The sequence below is a fragment of the Parasteatoda tepidariorum genome, chromosome 3, assembly GCF_982258835.1.
Source record: "Parasteatoda tepidariorum strain Cologne lab strain chromosome 3, Ptep-v5.0, whole genome shotgun sequence".
Taxonomy (NCBI): domain Eukaryota; kingdom Metazoa; phylum Arthropoda; class Arachnida; order Araneae; family Theridiidae; genus Parasteatoda; species Parasteatoda tepidariorum.
In genome coordinates, this window is record NC_141757.1 from 103482779 (window position 1) to 103502194 (window position 19416).

Here is a 19416-nt window from a genome sequence, read left to right on the forward strand (position 1 = left end):
ACAAATTCCATCTTATTTCGTTCGCAAGTTTCGATCAAATTTATTTAAGTTGGGTAATTTTACACGGAAAAATCGTCCTTTAAATCATCGCCTCATTTTCAAAAAGACAAAAATAAATTTTCATTCATACAATCAGATATATAACTATTCTCAAGTTAATAAATATTAAACAAGACTTTTTAAAATATGAAAATAAGAAAAAAAAGTAAACTTTTTTTGTAAGACATAAAATAATTTTTTTTACCACGGTTGTGAAAAAGTAGATAAAGAAAATATGATTTTTAACAAAATAATAGAACGTTTTCAGTCACTCAGGATAAATGATCTAAATTTGCATCTAGATTGATAAGTAGTAACACACGTCACGATCCTAATCAAAACAAAAAAATAATGTCGAAGGATTTTATTTGTTTGGAAATAGAGAAATCTTATTTTGCTTTTTAGATAAAAATGGAAGATTGAGTAATATGTTTTAAGCTGTCAAACAAGATACTCCTCGTCAAAATGCAAACACGTGAATGATGGAATAAAAAAATTCCAGAAAAAGTCAGAGAACTATTTCCATGATAAGACATAAAATAAATTAATAAGGGTAGGGAGAATCACAGTAGCCGGAGGATGTAGTTCAAGGCATAATCCGCTCCAGGAGCGATTGAGAGGTTGGTCAGCACTGTAGGGGAGAGTGGGGTCAATTGTAACAGGGTACGATTGTAACAGAGCAAAAATTTCGAGTGTCGGGTTCTAGATTTGGTTCCTAGGTGGCGCACAAGGTGTATTTAATAAATCTACAAGTACATCCCTGTTGGCAACCATTTTTATGTACTTTTGAAAGAGTTATATCACAAAATATATTTTCACGCAGCGTAAGTACTTTTTTTGGTATTAGAATATTATATTGTAACAAAGTAATTTTGTTTAAACAAATAAAAATTATTAACCGAATATGTAAGTGGACACCTTAGTTAACATTTCAATAAAAAAAATTAGTTTTGCTAATTAACAAAAATGTTAGAATTACTACTAATTAAAAGACTAATTAAACTACCTACTTAACCCCAACCCAATTAAATCCCTACTAATTAAAAGAACAAACACTGATATGAAAGTGAAAAGTCTCAAAGGCATCAAGAAGAGCTGATGTGTTAAGTGTAGAAAAAATTTTGGTGTCTGGTGTAGTTTTCTTGACGAGGAGCGTGATGTTCGAACATAATGGCCTTTCTTCCATTTCAGCCATGAAGCAAAAGATGCTTTTTTAGGAAAAGTTATTTCATTTATATTTATAATTTATGCTTGAAACCCTATGAGTGCATTATATAAATATTATTTTCATATGTCGTGAGATTGCATGTCGAAAATGTTGACCATAGTCAAAAATTTATTCTTTTTCCTAAACGAGTGAAACCTGTGAGTGTACAGATCACCACGGTGCCCACCACACTGAAGGCTGGTGAACGAGTGGAGGTGAGTTGCCAAAGTGAAGGTTCCAGGCCACCCGCAAGAATATCTTGGAGGAAGGGATTAGAAAGAGTTGATCATTTAGCGATACAAAATATATTTGGTAGCATTTCAGTGAGTACCCTGAGTTTTGTACCCAGTGGAGATGACAACAATAAAAAGTTAACTTGCGAAGCTCAAAATCCAAAACTTCCAGAAAGTGCCTTACAAGACAGTTGGACGCTCAATGTACTATGTAAGTGAATATTTCCTAAAGGAAAATCAATCATTGTTTTTTTATAAAATGTTTTTTTTTTCATTTATAGAATGGTGTAAAAATGATGTGAAATTTTTAAAATTTTTAAGAGAAAATTTTTATAAGAAAATAAAAAAACATAGGAGAAAATTTTATGTTATTATAACATAATAAATAATACTTATATTTTTAGAAAAACGTAAAAATAAATGTGCATTTAATTTGTTTAAAAAAATAATCGAAAAAAATTAGGTATAAAATTTGTTTTTTTATTTTTTCTTGAAAAACTAAAAATTTATGATAATTCCAATAATTTTTTGAAAACTACACTGAGAAAAATTTTTTTCGAAACTACCAAAATATGATAAACTTTACTATTATTATTATTTTTATTTATTTAATTTTATGAAAACTACACTGAGGAAAAAATATGATCCCAAACTACTATAATATAATTAAATTTACAGTGATTTTGGCTTCATGGGAACATAAAAATGCTCGGTATTTTTACCAAAGTATTATATTAATGATATCGGTTAAATTTGCCATGAAATATAGTGTTATAATGCATGATAAAATTTAGTAAATGTTGTGAAATTTGGCAATTTCATCATGATTTCATAGAGCATGGCATAAAAATCCTTTATTCGGTTAAATTTCAATTTTAGATTTGTATTTTCTACTAAATGCTTGATAATAAGGACAATAATTTTGAGAATTAGAATTTCCGGTAAACAGTTACCATATGAATAAAAAATTACCAAAGAAATGGTTTATAAAAACCATATATATTAATTTGATTACCAAAATTATGTTTCTCTTTACTAAGAATTCCATTGACATACAGTACGGTAATTTTAGTAGAATTTTTTCCCCATATAATCTCTGATCTAAATGTTATATAAATATATCATTTATTATTTTATAGCATCATTATCATTAGTTCTAATTTCTTGATATAAGTTCGTAAAACAAATATGCATTTTATTAGAATTAGAATTTTATTGGAAATAAATTATGAACTTGAATTATGAATAGTATACGATCTTGAGCATATGAACTTTCACTATCGAAACTTAACATGATGCAATGGTATTGATTAGAAATAAGAGAATCATTAATCAAAATATGCACTAAAAATAAACAAATAAATTTAAGTCAAAAATTAAAATAATAATTGCGTTGTGAGAATTTTAAATCTTGGATAGTTAAACTGTAAATTATTAACTTCAAAAATGAATGTATTATTAAAAAAATCCACAAAGCTGTTTTTAAATATTATAAATTTGTGTATGATGGAAAGTCTTAAAGGAAAAAAATACATTTTCCTACAAAATATTTTTTTTTTTGGATTTCTTGTTTTATTTCTAGAGTAATACAAGCCAAATCACAATTTGAATCCAGAAGAAGAAAACTTTTTGGAAATAAAACGGGGATTTTTTTAATGGAATCGTCGATAGAAATCTGTGCGAAAGCCAAAAAAATCTATATTTTATTTCATGTTTGCATTTCTTTCAAATTTCAGCACAGCAATTTTATATGTTTTCCGAGTTGTGATATATCCGGTAAAAAAGGAACATAAAAACATGTTATTTTGACAGATTTTTAAATCTCTTTTTAGAATGAGGAGCAGTTTTCATTCCCTTTTTTCTTGATTGAGTTTCAATACGAAATATTCCAAATATTTAATATAACAACTTTCGATATTCGCTAGAATCGTTATTTTTAACTAATTATATTTTTAGCAATAATTACAATAACTACTGATTGTTGTCAAAATTTTCCCCAGGAATGACCTAAAGCCCATCCAGTTTCAGATGGATGAGTACCAGATTGCCCAAACCGTATAGGTGGCTTGGGTGCAATGCTAACCACTGTGCCACTATCACACTGTAGGTCACGAATTTTTTAACTCCATGACTCACAACGGGCTTTTGCGGGAATGCTTTACTAGTTGTCAACATTCATTACTGGCTGTTATTAACATTGTTAACATTAACTATTTTCAGTTACTCACATTATTAAAATTCATATCGGACAGTTGTTAATATTGTCAAGTATTGCAATCTGTTTATTTTTTTAAATAATAACTACTAACATTTGCTAATCGTTTTAATATTAACTACTGATAATTGTTAGCATTTTTAACATTAACTATTTAGTACTTGATTTAAAACATCCTTCAGTTCAAAAAAGTATAAATAGTAAATGACAGTCGACATGTTTCTAATCAAACAGTCTTGGGATTATTTATTTAATGAATTATTTAGGTTTTCTAACATGAGGAACTAGTTTTAAATTTTCAAATATTTCTTACGACTAATTTTTATGAGGAAATTACAATTATGCAGAATATTTTGGCTATAAGTAGTGCTTTTAAATACCAGGTTATTTATGCTTACATGAAACAAGATAACGCGTAATTCAAATTAGATCTTTCTCATATTGTTATTCGCTTAATTCCTATGTTTCAAATATAGACACTCGTAATAAATAATTATTTTTTTAAGTTAAGAAATTACAAAAAAATAAATATTGCTTTTAATTAACATTTTTTTAAATTTATAAGAAATTGCTAAAAGGGGACTGAAATTCACAACTGTCACGATTTCATTTCTTCATAAAGTTATCCCTTGGAAAATTTATTTCATTAAAGTCTTTAAATGGTAAAATCCTTTCCTTTATTTAATTTATTTCTTAATTTCCATCGCGTGTTAATAATTACTTTTTATTTAATTCCATTCACCTATTCTTTCTTTAATTCCTTTTCCTAGATCCACCCCACCTGTCACTTGTGTTTGGAGCCAGTGTCCAGTATGAGCACATTCGAGAAGGAAGTGACGTATACTTCGAATGCAACATCCAAGCAAATCCTCCAGTTACCGAAGTTAAATGGCTATTTCAAGGAAGACTCCTCCTTCATGATTCGCTTAAAGGCGTTAATATACGTAACCATTCACTGCTACTTCATAATGTAAGTCGGAGACATAGAGGGACCTATCAGTGTCAAGCTATAAATGCACAAGGCCGTGGTCGAAGTGAAGAAGTTATGCTCAGAATTCAGTGTGAGTAGATTTTAATTATAAAGGCTTATCAAACCTTTAGCTGATTATTAAGATAAATTATCTTGGAATTTTGCGTTTGACCGACAGAGATATTAATTGCCTGTTATTGAATATGTCAGCATGGTATCATTAATTTTATGCGCTCAATTGCATTATGCTAATCCGCTTTCTCCTTAGATTTTCATAAAACTGGAAATTAAAATTTTCTTATACAATTTGTTCAGGGAGTGAATGACACAAACAATTTAAAAAAACATAAGTGTTTTCAGTTGCGGAAAAAATAATGCAATATTATTAATTGTATATTTGATTATTTAGTGTGATTCAATTAGAATAGAAATATGCCTCGGATTCAATTTTTCTTCATAGCGAAATATAAATTGAGTATTGCTGATACTTGGAAGATTCTTTTTTCCTTTATGATCATTTTTTCCATATCTTTTTATAACCTTAAAATGATGTATCCCAATACCAATTTCATATACCAGCGAGTAATTTGGAATATATATATCTGATGTTAAAAGAATCTATCTCCTCACTAAATGAGCTACTACATTTGAAATAAATAACAATCCATTGAAATATCTGTGAACCAGAGAAATTATAGTGAGCAAATTGATATTTTCTGAATCTTTGGTGACGATAAACTCGGTTATATGTGTTTAAATAAACGCATGTAATTAACTTTTCCCTCTCTATTTTTACAGATTTTAACTTATTTGTAATTAATTTAATCAGCATTTTTACTTGTCGATGTCCAAAATTGGTTCTTTCTTTTAAAATAAATAATTATTTAAGATATTTATTGAGAAATTTTACTTTAAGCTAATTATTGTAACTTGACAGAATAATAATATTACTCCTAAAGATTTACAGTAAATTAAATTTAAACTGTCATAGTTTAATGTTTGTTTAGACCTGCTTCCTACCCTTTGAGAACTCCACAATACCAATAACAGTTTGAGAATTTTTCACATTGTTTTAATCACATTTGAGAAAAATAAACCGACTCTTTAACGAACTATTCAGTTCAGTTTTAGGCTTGTGTAACTCAACAATTCCTTATTCCTAGTACATAACTATTTTAGTCAAGAATCAGTTTTAAAATAGAAGAGATTTTCTGATAAAAATTCATATGGAGCATGAACTGATTTTCGGGAGGATATTCGGGGCATGTGCCCTGGACCCCCTGCTTGTGAGATACCCCAGGCCAAATTGCAAATAAACATTTATCTTTTTCATCTAGTTTAGCCTTTAACTTGTAAAGGCCCTCAAATTTTTCTTTTTACTTTTCTTAATAAACCGTTTTGATAAAATTATTATTAGCTCAAGTGAACTTGAGAGATAGTGCTTTTTGAAGTTCATAATAAATCTTTCAAAAACATTTGTAAAATGCTATCTATACTTTACTAGGTACTTAGTCCAGATATCATGTTTCCTAATTAATTTTCTTAATTTTCAACAACAATTCTCACTCTATCAATTAAATTCCAGTATTTTTTCACAGTTTAGTGACATTAAATTTTAAATTTCTATACAATTTACTTCTAATTAAAGCTTAAAATTTTCTATAATTTATTGCTGTCTAAAAAATTATTGTATTATTGTGATTAAAAACCATGTATGTTAACTGACACTTGTCGATTCTACCTAGGTGGCCCATAAGTGGCTTTGTGCCTAGAGCCATGATATCTGTATATCGATCCCTGTATATAATTAAATACTATGTAAAAATAAATTTCTCAATAATTTTCAGATGCTCCTGCATGCAGCGATCGTCAACGTCGGAATTATGGAGTAGCGAAAAACGAGCAAATAAATGTGACTTGCTCAGTGGAATCTGATCCTCAAGACGTCTTGTTTTGGTGGATATTTAACAATACGTTTTCAGAAACTAAGGAAATAAGGAGTTTTCAAAGGAGTGCTTCAGAATTGAAAAGTGTTGTCAAATTTGTTCCAAAATCGAAATTGGACTACGGTGCTCTTTACTGTTATGCCAAAAACACAGTTGGAAATATGAGAGAACCTTGTGTTTTTAACATAGTGCCTACAGGTAAATATAATACAAATCATAGTTTAAATACTTTTCGTAATATATAACTTATACTTGTTAAACTAATTTAAAGAATTGTAATTTAAATTTAAATACCAAAGGCCGGGATAGACTGGTTGGTAGGGCACTGGGCTCATGTCCAAGAGTTCATGGGTTCGATCCTAGCTGGCCGAAGACTCCCCGTGTAGTAAATGGTGACTGATGCACGTTAAATATGTCGAGTTGCAAAATCCACCATGTTCCCATAACAAATCAAAACCCCTGGGGGTACTGATCCAGGAGTTTCCTTGTCGTCTGGATTGGGTTCAAAATCACAAGGCAACGGAGCTGAACATATGTGGTCGTAAACTCAAAAATTGGGTCGGCTGTTCAACGACGGATATAAAACTTAAATAACGATTCATAAATTTCCTAATTTGTGTACTTTACGTTATTTAAGTTTAGATGTAAATTTTAAACTTAAGTACTCTTCAAGTAATTCGAAAATCTATGTTTTTTTTTAGCATGAATATAAACGTGCAAACCTGAAACGAAAATATAATAAATCTATTTTAGAATAATTCAATGATAGATCAATCATGCCCGCAACAGCCGACTGTAGACTTATTGAGTCACGGATATGATGGCTCCACAATTTCGAAGCCAACGGCATAGGTTAAAATTCGTCGTAAGACTTCCGAGTTACTACTTCGGATTGATTTTAATACCTAAGCTTGAAGAGAGCCACCAAATATTATTATTCTCGTAGTGTTTACAATATAACGCGTTCTTTCAATTTAAATTTCAGTGAAACCAACAACATATAAATTTGGAAGACTCCTGAAGCATATTACGCCCTCGATGCAACCCAAAAAATAACTTGCGGTGATATTCAACATAATTATAGCCAGATAAGGAACAACTCTAATAAAAGGCAAATCTTATATGTTAATGTTGTGATGCTATTTTTTTTCAATTTGGTTTAGGCTCACAGCCAGATAGAATTTATAAATTACAGGATACTCTTATGAAAGGTAAAATTACGCATACATTTAAACATAAATCTCATTAACAAAGCTCCCTAGAATATAAAGCCTGTTCACATGCAACCTTGCAAGCATAACCAAAGCGGAAGGATACATCGGACGTTTTCTAAATTTCTTCCGGTTTTAGGAAGCTTGTTATTGTTTACATTCAGCCAACCATCCATACACATCCATACAACCATTCAACTATCCAGACCAGCTACTACTCTAGGCCAGCGGTACCCAAATTTTTTCGGTTATAAAACACTGGACCAGGGGTTCCCAACCTTTTTGTATCTAAGAGCAAATACCAGAATAGCGGTCGAATGGCGGGCACCATTTATTTTTTAAGATAAATTTATAGTTGATAGACATAGGTAATAATGCAAACTACATACAATGCACAAAAAATTTAATTTTAAAAATTAATTTAACTTAGGAATATAATTAGTATTTATATTCTTGTGTAGAATAAATGATTACTAAATTGCTTTTTCAAACCATACGAAGTATAAAAATTATTTATAAAATATATAAAATACAGTCAATGTGACTTTTGGCATTGCTTCATTGGCCAGCTCTTCATAATTGGGAGAATACGGTGAAATTCCTGCTCGCAAGCAATCGTCAAGGTGTTCATCTGCAAGTCGGGATCTATACTTTGATTTTATGATATTTATTGTCGAAGGCAGTGATTCACACAAGTATGTGGAACCAAAAAACTACTTTATTTTATATGCTGCTCTTTTTAAGAATGAAATTCATTTCTGACAACTATATTCCAGAATTTCTCATCTGATATAATAGTTTTGAGGATAATGTCATTCTGAAGATCCTAAATTTCTATCTCCATTTCTCGTCTTACTTGGAGAAATTCTGAAATGTGTGTTGCTACTATGGTTGGTAAAAAGATTTACAAAATATGTGATCAAATATCTCGATGATATTAAACTGTTGAAAGCGCTTTTCAAATTGATCATGCATGGAAAATGCACTAGAGACTTCATTTTCAAATGCGATATCCACAAAACTAGCTTAGCTCTGAACGAGTTTACAGCCCCTATCATTCTTGCTATATGTTTGTCCATTCCCTCCAAGCTTTAATTATTTAATTTTTCCGTTATGTCCGTTATGAAAGACAAATCTGTTAGCCAAAGAGGATCTCTTAGATCTAAAAAGATTTGATTTTTGGCTGCAAGATAATTTTTATTTCTTCAATTAAATCTAGAAATCTATCAAGTAATTTACCTTTACTGAGCTAGCGTACTTATGCATGTATTTGCATAGCATTTAATGGGGAAATGGAAAACTGAAATATTTTATCGTAGGGCAGAAGCAACGGGCGCACCTAGACCGATCGACGGGCTCCATGGTGCCCACGGGCATAGGGTTGGGAACCCCTGCCCTAGACGATTGATCGATTTTCTATTGGTGGAACTCCAAATTTATAAACATAATTCATTAGCAGTTATGAATGCACTAACCAAAGAAAGGCTGTTAACTATTAGAAAGACCATTTAAAAAAATATTTAATGTGAGGAATTTATCGTTACTTTATTCATAGAAAAACGTTCTAGTAAAACTATCCTACTGTATGGTAATGGTATTTCTGGTACCGAAAACCATAATTCAAATCAAGAACCAAAATCAAAATATAAAATATACGGTATTTAAACAATTTAATTCATGATTTCTCCGTTCATATTTCAACTGCTTAGGGTAAATTCTAGTTTTCGAAATTATATTTTTTATAACCACACACGTAGAAAAAATTACAAGACTTGAGAGTAAATGTTATTAATGGTTTGTATGCTATGCTCTTAGGTATAATAAAATTTTTGAATTTGATTATACCCTGTTCACTTCAATGGAAGGTGAACGCTCTGTCCCCTGAGCCATCGCGACTCATTGAGTATATGTCTTAAATACTATAAAGCTTGCTATTTTAAAACATTTTAATATTTTTCGTTTAATTTTATACAATAAATGAATTTTCTCATTAGGTCCACCAGAGTCCCTACAGAACTGTACTATAACAAACCAGTCCTTTAACTCATTATCTTTATCGTGTGAAGTGGGGGATGACGGAGGAATGAAGCAGACCTTTCATCTAGAAATCTACAGTATGAAGAGAGAGCAATTACTTGCTAACGTCACATCAAATGATTATCCCAGCTTCATAGTGAGAGGTCTTCCCCCGGGAACAACATTCATTATTGTGGTGTATTCATCTAACTCAAAAGGCCGCAGCTCATCAGTGGCTCTGACAGCGTCTACGCTATTCTCTGCAGAGAAACAAACAGGTAAATATACATTTATTTAAATTTTAAATCTTTTATAAATCTGGAACGAAAAATATTATATTCTAAAAGTTTTTCAAAAAGTAATAAAATCTGTTTTTTTTAATATATTTTTTATTTTTTAATTTTTTTTTTTTTATAAATTTTACAAATGATAACGGCGATCAAAATTTTACAATTCACAGCGTAATCATTGTCTTACATCTAGCTGATTCAATGTTACTTTTTAAAACTTATCGTAACGACGCAATTCTTTGGAGAAGAAATAAATGCACATTTATTTGAATTGTCTAGAGTAGAATAATTAAATCTTTATAGCTTTTCATAAGAAATGTAATTTGTATTTTTTATTTTATAAAGCTTTTACAATTAATAGCGTCAATATTATTTGTTATAAGTTATCACGTCGAAACAGTTTTCTGCAAGAGAAAGAAACAGATAAATACAAATGTTTCTTTCGAAGCGTAATAAGTACAGATAATAGTAATAATAATAATAATAATAATAGCAATAATAATAATTACAAATCTCTGAATCGGTTGCATTTCGAAATGCTCCTTTTATCATGTGTGAATAATTCCGGATCAAATTCCGGTATAAATTACCGGCATTCTAGGTACTTTATCCGTAAAATTCGTTATAGAGTGAAATTCATTTTCACCTTAAAATAACCATAATCCAACCATAATTTTTAAATTCAGTAATATTAGAGTGATTTTACGGTAATTATTACTGTAAAATTCAAGGTATATCAGATTTTTTGTTTCGAAAAATGTATTTTGGCAATAAAAATGGATTTTACGGCAAAAATTACCGACGCCCAGAGCGCCGGTATTTTTTTACCATAATATGATCTGGTATTTTTTACATTGTAGTATCTAAAATTGAAGCACCTGAAAACAAGATAAAATGGTTTTTATTCTGCCTTAATTTCACTAAACAGCATTTTTATCTAAACGAAAAATATTAGTTTTATATTTTATCTTTTACGATTCCCACATTTTTTTTAAATTTCGATAATATCAATAAAAAAATGATTGGTAGAGTTGGTAGAGAAGAGTTTGATACAAATGTTTGTTTTATGAATATGTAGAGCCTGTTGTGAGAAATTATAAATTGTAATCACTTTATTTAGTATAGCGCATATATAAACTAAATAGGACGACATCAGTTTTGAAAATCTATTTTTCTGAAAACTGGTTTAAAATGTATCATAAAATGGATCAAAATGAAAAAATCCCTCGGATAATTTAAAAAAGTTTTCTTTTGAAAAAATAAAAATTGCCTCATAGTTAAGAATACTAACTATTCCCTTGAGTTATTTAAAAAGTTTTTCTTTAGAAAAAATGAAAATGCGTCAAAATGAAAAATACTAACTAATCCCTTGAATTATTTAATTTTTTTTTCTGTTTTGAAAATAATCTATGTGATGCCTTATCATATTAAAGTTGTAGTTTTAGAGGAGTGCTGTTAAGGAAAGAGCACCATAAAATCCTAATATTAAAATGTAACTTAATTAATAGCAGGGAAAGAATCCAGAAAAGCATAGTACGTTACATCTTAACTTCTTGCATTACATCTAACATCAAATTGCGTTACATCAATGAGAACGGATCAGTTTTGGCAACAAATGTACTTTTACATTTGTTGTGAAGTATATAACTTAGTATACAGATCTCTTAGGAATATCTATTAAGTTTTAATATCATTTCATTTTATTATACCATAATGAGTCATGAATTAATTACATTTTATAATACTTCATTTCTAAGAAATTGCTTTTAGATGATTACTGATTAGAAATAAAATTTTTTTTAGAGATTCCTTATTTTCGGCAAATGATACTTAATTTTTGATACATCAATATTTTTCGAATCACATTTAGACAACATTAACATTCATCAAGTAACTTTATAAATGCTAAAATGAAATATATATGGCACGTATGATCTAGATTGGTTTGTTAAAACTGTATATAAAATCGATCTTTCATCCTTTATCTCAAATCTGTTAAATTTTTCATGTGATTTGTATTTTTTTTAATCTATTTTAAAGCTCTATTTTTCCCTATTTCGCAACCTATTACACATACGTGTCTTTTTTTAAAAATAAATTTTCATCATTAAGCTAAAGAAATTTCAGCAAATAGAATGTTTTCAAGATTTATATTTTTTTAAACTAAATTCTTTCCTTGCTTCATTTCCTATTTGAAATAAGCAATTTTTTTTTAAGTTTATATACCATTAAAGGATTTAAGCAAAAGGAATGTCGGCAAATATGCCGTTTTCCAGATCAGTTAGTAGGTATAACATGACTATTTTTTCACTTCATAATTTTTTTTAACACTCTTCTATCTTTAAGAAAATGAGCATTTCTAAATTGACAGTTTTTCCCCCAAAAATAAATAAAAATACGACAGTGTAGTTTTTAACGAGTGTAAACAAAAACAGCCACTACAGCAAGGGAGATTTAGAAGTATATGTTAGCCACATTTGCATATGCAAAGTAGAGCGAAGCTCAGATGTAAGCCGCAAAAAGGATAAGAAAATCGAGAATGTGGTAGAAAAAATACAAACAGAGCATAAGAAAATTTATTTTCCGAGATCACGTATTTTGTAGGTTGCTGCAAGAAAAAAAAATCCGGGTTATTCTACGATCCCTAGAGTAAATAGGTGTTTAACACATAGTTCGTGGAATGTTAAAAAAATATGATGTTGATTAAAATGAAAGTTTAGATTGATTTATTTTTTTAAATTTTATAACGGTAAATCTTAAACTTATTTTTAGCAGTTGAAAATGTTTGTCCCATACTTTATGCCGGCAGTGGTGCTCAGCGGAATCCATGTTTGTTCTGTGGAAAGGTCACGTGAGTTCCGAGACTGAGGACTTTTTTTAAACCATTTATAATTTTCAAAAAAAAAGAAATTAATTAAACTGATATTAAATTAACTGTAAAATTTTTATTTAATAGTTCCTTTACTAATATGAAGTTATTTAATAAAAATATTTGTGAAATTAGAATGGTCAAAACAATGTATTTTCGAACAACAATATAATAAATGAATAATGAAAAGGATATGCATTTATGAAACCTTATTTCGCATAGCATGAAAATAAAATAAATTTGGCATTACCTGATTGAAAACTTCATTCGATTTAAAAATATATAAATAGAAAAAGAAAATAACAGTCGACATGTTTCAAGCGCTTAAAAATAGGCACCCATTTTCAAGACTAGCCAGACGTGAATCAAAAGAAACAAAGGTGGTTTGAAATAAAAAAAAAAGTAAAATTGCCTACGAAAAATGCAAAAAAAAAGAGGTGAAACAAAACTGGAAAAACCAACACAGAAAAATGATGAAAATAGAAAAAGAGATACCACAGAAGCCGAGAGGCGCAGGGTAAAATGTGTTTCTTCGCGCTATGGAGAGGCGGTGAGGAACTAATGTCGTTTTAAAACAGTTTCTTACATTAAAACTGTTTTCGTTAATATTATTTATTTAGTATTACATGTTATTTTTATATACTTACTTATCTTTTTTAAATATAAATTTTTTTTTGTGGTTAAAGGAACTTATATCTCTCCCATTGAATAATCCGAAATTAATACTTTTTTTCAAAATATAATTGTAATTCTAAAAAATTCAAAATCAAAATAATAGAAAGAAATTATTTTCATGCGTATGATATACATTGTTAAAAATTCCGATTAATTCATTGTTATAATTTTCTTACAGAAGACGAAAATAAAAGCATCATAAGTGCAGTTCTTTTGGTGTCGTTGGCTGCTTTAGGAACCTTAGCACTTCTCGCCATAGCTGCTGTAGTAGCCGTGTTTAGAAATAAAACCAGGAATGTTTCGAGAGAAGGTATGAGTACATACATTTCAGTATTAAAATTATAGCAAAACGCAGGTTTTTTTTAAAATTATATTATAAATTTATAATAATTTTAAAATATCATTGGAGATAATAAATTCTAAAGATTTAATGCATTTCTTATTAATTATTAGACATAATAATTTTTGACAAATATTATTTAATATACTGAAAAAAAAACGTATCTTTCAAGAAAACAGATAATTTCTTCCCTAGATCGTAGAGTAATGTATTGAAAATGATTTAAATAATTTTAGGAATCATTTCGATGAAATTATCTCTACAATATTATTTATAATTTATGTCATAATTTTTAGATTAATTTGAACCTCCCATCTCAAATCGTGGACAAAAATGATTTTTTACAAGAACTTTTCACCGTTATATAAAATTACTCAATTATCTCATTTACTTTTTACCCACAATTCTCAATATTTTTCACTTTTTTTGTAAACATAATGCAAAAGAAAGAACTTTTTATTTCAAGAAAAATTATTTTTCTTATCATGATATTACGGATGTTAACACCATCTTCCTTGAAATCTATTAGCGTTTTGTATGGTCCTCCCTTAGTTAGCATTGTGTAATGTTTTTACATTTATCAAAACTTGATTTTATTTGTTTGGAAGTTTAGATGAAGAAAATACATGCTTTTCTTATTTTAGTGCAAAGTACTGGGCAGGAAATGATTGAGAAGTGAGTCAAATATTTTTTTATCCATAACTTACTGGTATTGTTAAATATTCCATTAATATTAGTATTCCGAAATCAGCACTATGAATCAGCACTAAGTAAATAACATAAACAATATTTTTTAAAAATGTAATAAAAATGAAAAAAAAAATCAGTGGCTTATATCTTTTAAAATATATTATAAAATTGCCCTCAGAAGCACATAGTTTTTAATTATTTTTGAATACACGTTCGTTTATATTTATCATCAAGTTGGATTTTTTGAATACTAAATGAAGCACATTAAATTTCTTAATTAATATTTAAAAATGTGTGCTAGAAACTAAACATGCATTATAAATGATTTTTTATGTCCTATTATATTATTTTCTATCATTAAAATACGTATTAACATAGAGATAAACATAAAAGAATACAATGCATGACTAAAATTTGGGAAATATAATGATATTCTTCTTTCGTTTAATGGAAAATTGTCTAAAATTTTGTTTCGTTATTCCGATTTTCGGCAAAATTGATATCTTTTAATTAAATTTAATGTACCTCGCATAGTTTTATAAGCTATTATTTAGCCTTACATAAGCTGAAATTTCAAGTTTTTAACAAATTAAATATGGCAATGGTATATCTCACAGCAACAAAAAGAGAAAATGTAATTATTTAAATTTCTTTATTCACTTCATTCGAAGTATAAAGAAGATAAATCTAGGAGTTTAAATTAAAAATAAAATACAAAAATAATGGCAATTTTCCAATTCCTCGGAGAAAAAAAAATCAGATGGCAATTACATATATTTTTCTTCAGCCTTTGAAAGAATATCGATAAGGCTTCATCTTTTCTGCGTCATTAATCTTGAAAAAAGTATTTCCCCGAACCAATTTAATTGACTGGCTTACATTATTACTTTTTCATAAACTTCGTGATTTGCAATCTCTTTTAAAATAAGCTTCAAATAGATTTTACGTATTGTTTGGCAGTTTTAACTTTCATAAAGGATGGCAAAAAATATTTTTAATAAATATTAAATTTAAAATTATTGAAAAATGTTTTGAGTACCAAGTTTTGTTTTAGATTTAATTGGCAACTATTGGTCATTTAAAAACTAATAGTCACCATAAAAATAGCAAACAAATAACCAGTGATCAACAAATCATTAACTTAAAAAAATAACAGGCTACTAGAAGTGAAAAAATACCCTTATCGAGCAACTAGCAATATGAATATAGATAAAAATAATTATCAATGTCGACTTTATTAGCAATACAAAAATAATTAATAACCAACTTAAATTGTAGGTATAAAATAACTAGTAGACTGTATTAATGGCAGTACGAAATAACCGATAATGGATTCATGGGAAAAATATACTTGAGGGTGCCCCTTGGCGAAATTAGTGACTTATGTTTGGCGCCATACTTGTTTGCCCGGAACGCCGTGGTAACCCACAAACAGAACATTTATATCTATTACTAATTAAGCCTTCATTCATACACCAGTCAATCACTGTTTTTTTTTTCATTGTTATTAAAATCGTACAGAAGCTTAAGATTTATCTTATTGAAAGCATTCATTTTTAGTACCAGAAGCAAAAATAACCTTACCAGCCGGTATCGAAAGTAGAACTAACGGATCTCTGAAATTACATTTAAAAATTCATTTAAAAACAACGCTAAATTCTAAACTAATCAGAATCACGATTAAAATCTAAACCAATCAGAATCACGATTGGTTTTCAACATCGCCCAGCTTGGCGATCAATCGCGATCACAACTTGGCGGGGGCACCCTCAAGTATAGTCTACCCGGATTTAATTAGTGATAAAAAATATTACCAGTGACCAACTAGAGGTAAAAAATAACTAATGATCAGCATATATAGTGGTAAAAAATAATCACGGACAATACAGCTAAAATTACAAAATAACTAGTACCCGATAGTGATAAATAAAAACTAAAAGTTTCAGCTACTAAATATTACATTTAAATACACTAATATTACATTTAAAACAAGTAATATAAAAAAGAAAATTAAAGTCAATTCCTACTTAGATTATCAAATAAATTTTTAATTTTAGTTACATTGTATTAAGTAATTACAGTTTTTCCTCATTAATTTAATATTAATTAAATTATAAATTTAATTAATGGAATAATATTTGGAAAAAAACAGTATTAAACATAACATTCACGTAATTTATCTGACACAGCGAATTTAAAATAATTAAATATTTAAATGTGCACAATAAACTAATTTGTTGTTCAAATAGAGCTATAAGTTAGAAATTATCACTGTTATTTTTAAAATATGTAAAAAACTGAATAGCTTATTGTTAAATTTAAAACAATGACTAAAACGCTTAATCAAGCAAAAAATTCAATTTCGTTTCTAGCTCATCGCTATTTAATTGATGAATTTATAGTTGAAAAAAGCTGTATTAACATCAAGTGTCATCCACCACAAGTTCACAAAAATTTGAATTTGAGTGGATGTGAATTAAAGGTATCTTATTAACGATTGAAAATCTGAACAAGATATAGGGAGAGTGTTAACTAGTAGTAGAAAGTGAATAAACAATTTTAAAAGTAATATTAGTTATAATATAACACGCAAAATGCCAAAAGTTACAATACTTTTTCATAGTGAATTTAATTATGATATATTATTTTATAATTTCTAATTCATCATTAGCAAAATATTAAGACAACAAAGGATTGCGGTCTTATTATGAATCTGCAATAATGTCTATTTTTATAAAGCTTGCGAAATGGTCATATTTCTCTTTTATCAATATCTGAACAGTGTTTGTTGCTCTATAGATGAGTGATATAAAATAGTTAATTTAGTTTTTAATGTTTGACGCATAGTCATTACACTGATATGACGCCTTTTCCTGTAGTTTTGGAATATATATATATATATATATGTTCTATTATATAAACACAAAGACGAACAATAAAATAAAATATTAAAACTTTTAATGGGAAAATGTAAAGGTCTTCATCAGGACACATCCTTTATAATAAATGCGATATTTCTGAATAAAAAATAATTATCCTAAGATGAAAACTACTCTTTATAATGCTTCTATATCGGTAAAAATGCATTTGAAAATGAGTGTGAAATAAAAGAAAGTAGAAAACAAACTTACCGGCGTGTGGCAAAAGTTAAAAATGTCTTAGAGATAGATATACTACTTTAAAAGTTAACAAAATTTCGCGAAGAAGAGAAGAATAAAAAACAGTGCTTATAGCTTAAATCGTACAAAATAATTTTAAAAATACATTAGGTAAAAAAATATGAAACAAATATATGTATATTCTGATGATCAATGATACCAACAGCTAGCAGTTATTCACCAAATTGCTCATTACTATTCTCTGTTGGGTATTCGGTTGAATGATGTTTAACTGAATTTCTAATGTTTGACACTTATTATGTGATGAAGATTGTTTTGAATGAACATGGATTTCCCCGAGATAAATTCTTTCGAAAGCAGACACTACTGCGTAAGCAAATGCTACAGTTTTAGTTTCACTTTTCCTATTATCAATACCAACAGCTAGTTATCCTCCATATTGTTCATTGATATTCTATGTTGAATATTGAATGGCCCAGTTAAATCCATCGCTTGGGAAAATCCTGATATAATAAAAAGAGTTTTGCTACTTTCTGTTGAAATTGACGTCATTTAAATTGTATTAGCAAATTAGCTCCGTTAGTTTTACGTACTAACCATTTTTAAATTCTAATTTGTTTTTGTTATTATTTACATAAAATATTTTTGATTTTGTTTGAAATATTCATACAAGTTAATTTTATCCTATTGTAAAATTAGCGTATTAGCAACTTTGTTCTGCTGCTAAGCAGGAGGTCAGAAATTACAATAATTTTTTTTTTCATTTATCGTATGTATGCGTCTCTGAGTCATTAATGTGAAGTAATTCTGACTTTTCAGGAATCCAAAGCCACCCAAACCTGCTTTTGAAGACGGTAATCCTTATGTATATCATACCAGAGAAGTAACAACAGGTAAACAAATGATAAAGAAGCAAGCAATATTAGGGAATCGATAAAAAGGTTACCTTAAATAAGTCTGGCATTTTTTTAAAAATTTATTCCTGTAAAAGAGGTAAAGCAAGACAAAAACTAAAATAATAATCTTTGTAGCAAATTTATCTGCAAGGCATATTACTTTTTTTCCGCTATGCCCATAGTCCCTGGTTTTAGTTCAAAAATTTTCCGAAAGGTGACGGTTCAAGTCACCTTTAATGTTTTTTTTCCTGTTATTTATATATATATAGAAATATATATAAAAACTTTTATATATATATATATATATATATATATATATATATATATATATATATATATATATATTTATATATATATATATATATATATATATATATATATATATATATATATATATATATATATATATATATATATATATATATATATATATATATAAAATTTTAATGAGGTTTTTTTTTCATTATAGAAATATGAAGATAATTACCCGAAGCAGTTACAAATAATGTATGCCTAATTTATTGTTCTTATAAATACAAAATCTTTTGATACAAATAAAAAGTGACTGAATCTGCAGAGGAAGCTAACATTCATTATAAAACCAGAAGCAAACTACTTTTTCCTATAAATTTGAAAACTCTTCGCAGTGTAATTCAATATACATAAAATCTGAACTTACTTTGCTTGTTTATATTTTGTA

General features: G+C 28.2%; 1 protein-coding gene across 1 annotated transcript in view; it reads left to right on the plus strand.

Annotated features, from left to right (window-relative positions):
* The window catches only part of LOC107454996 (adhesion molecule nephrin), an 89745-nt gene that overhangs the window by 63654 nt on the left and 6675 nt on the right, over positions 1–19416 (plus strand). The window contains exons 6-12 of the mRNA XM_016072376.4: positions 1397–1690; positions 4465–4755; positions 6512–6808; positions 9816–10115; positions 13850–13981; positions 14656–14686; positions 18640–18713. Coding sequence (XP_015927862.1) covers positions 1397–1690; positions 4465–4755; positions 6512–6808; positions 9816–10115; positions 13850–13981; positions 14656–14686; positions 18640–18713 — 1419 coding nt within the window. The remainder of the gene's footprint in view (positions 1–1396; positions 1691–4464; positions 4756–6511; positions 6809–9815; positions 10116–13849; positions 13982–14655; positions 14687–18639; positions 18714–19416) is intronic.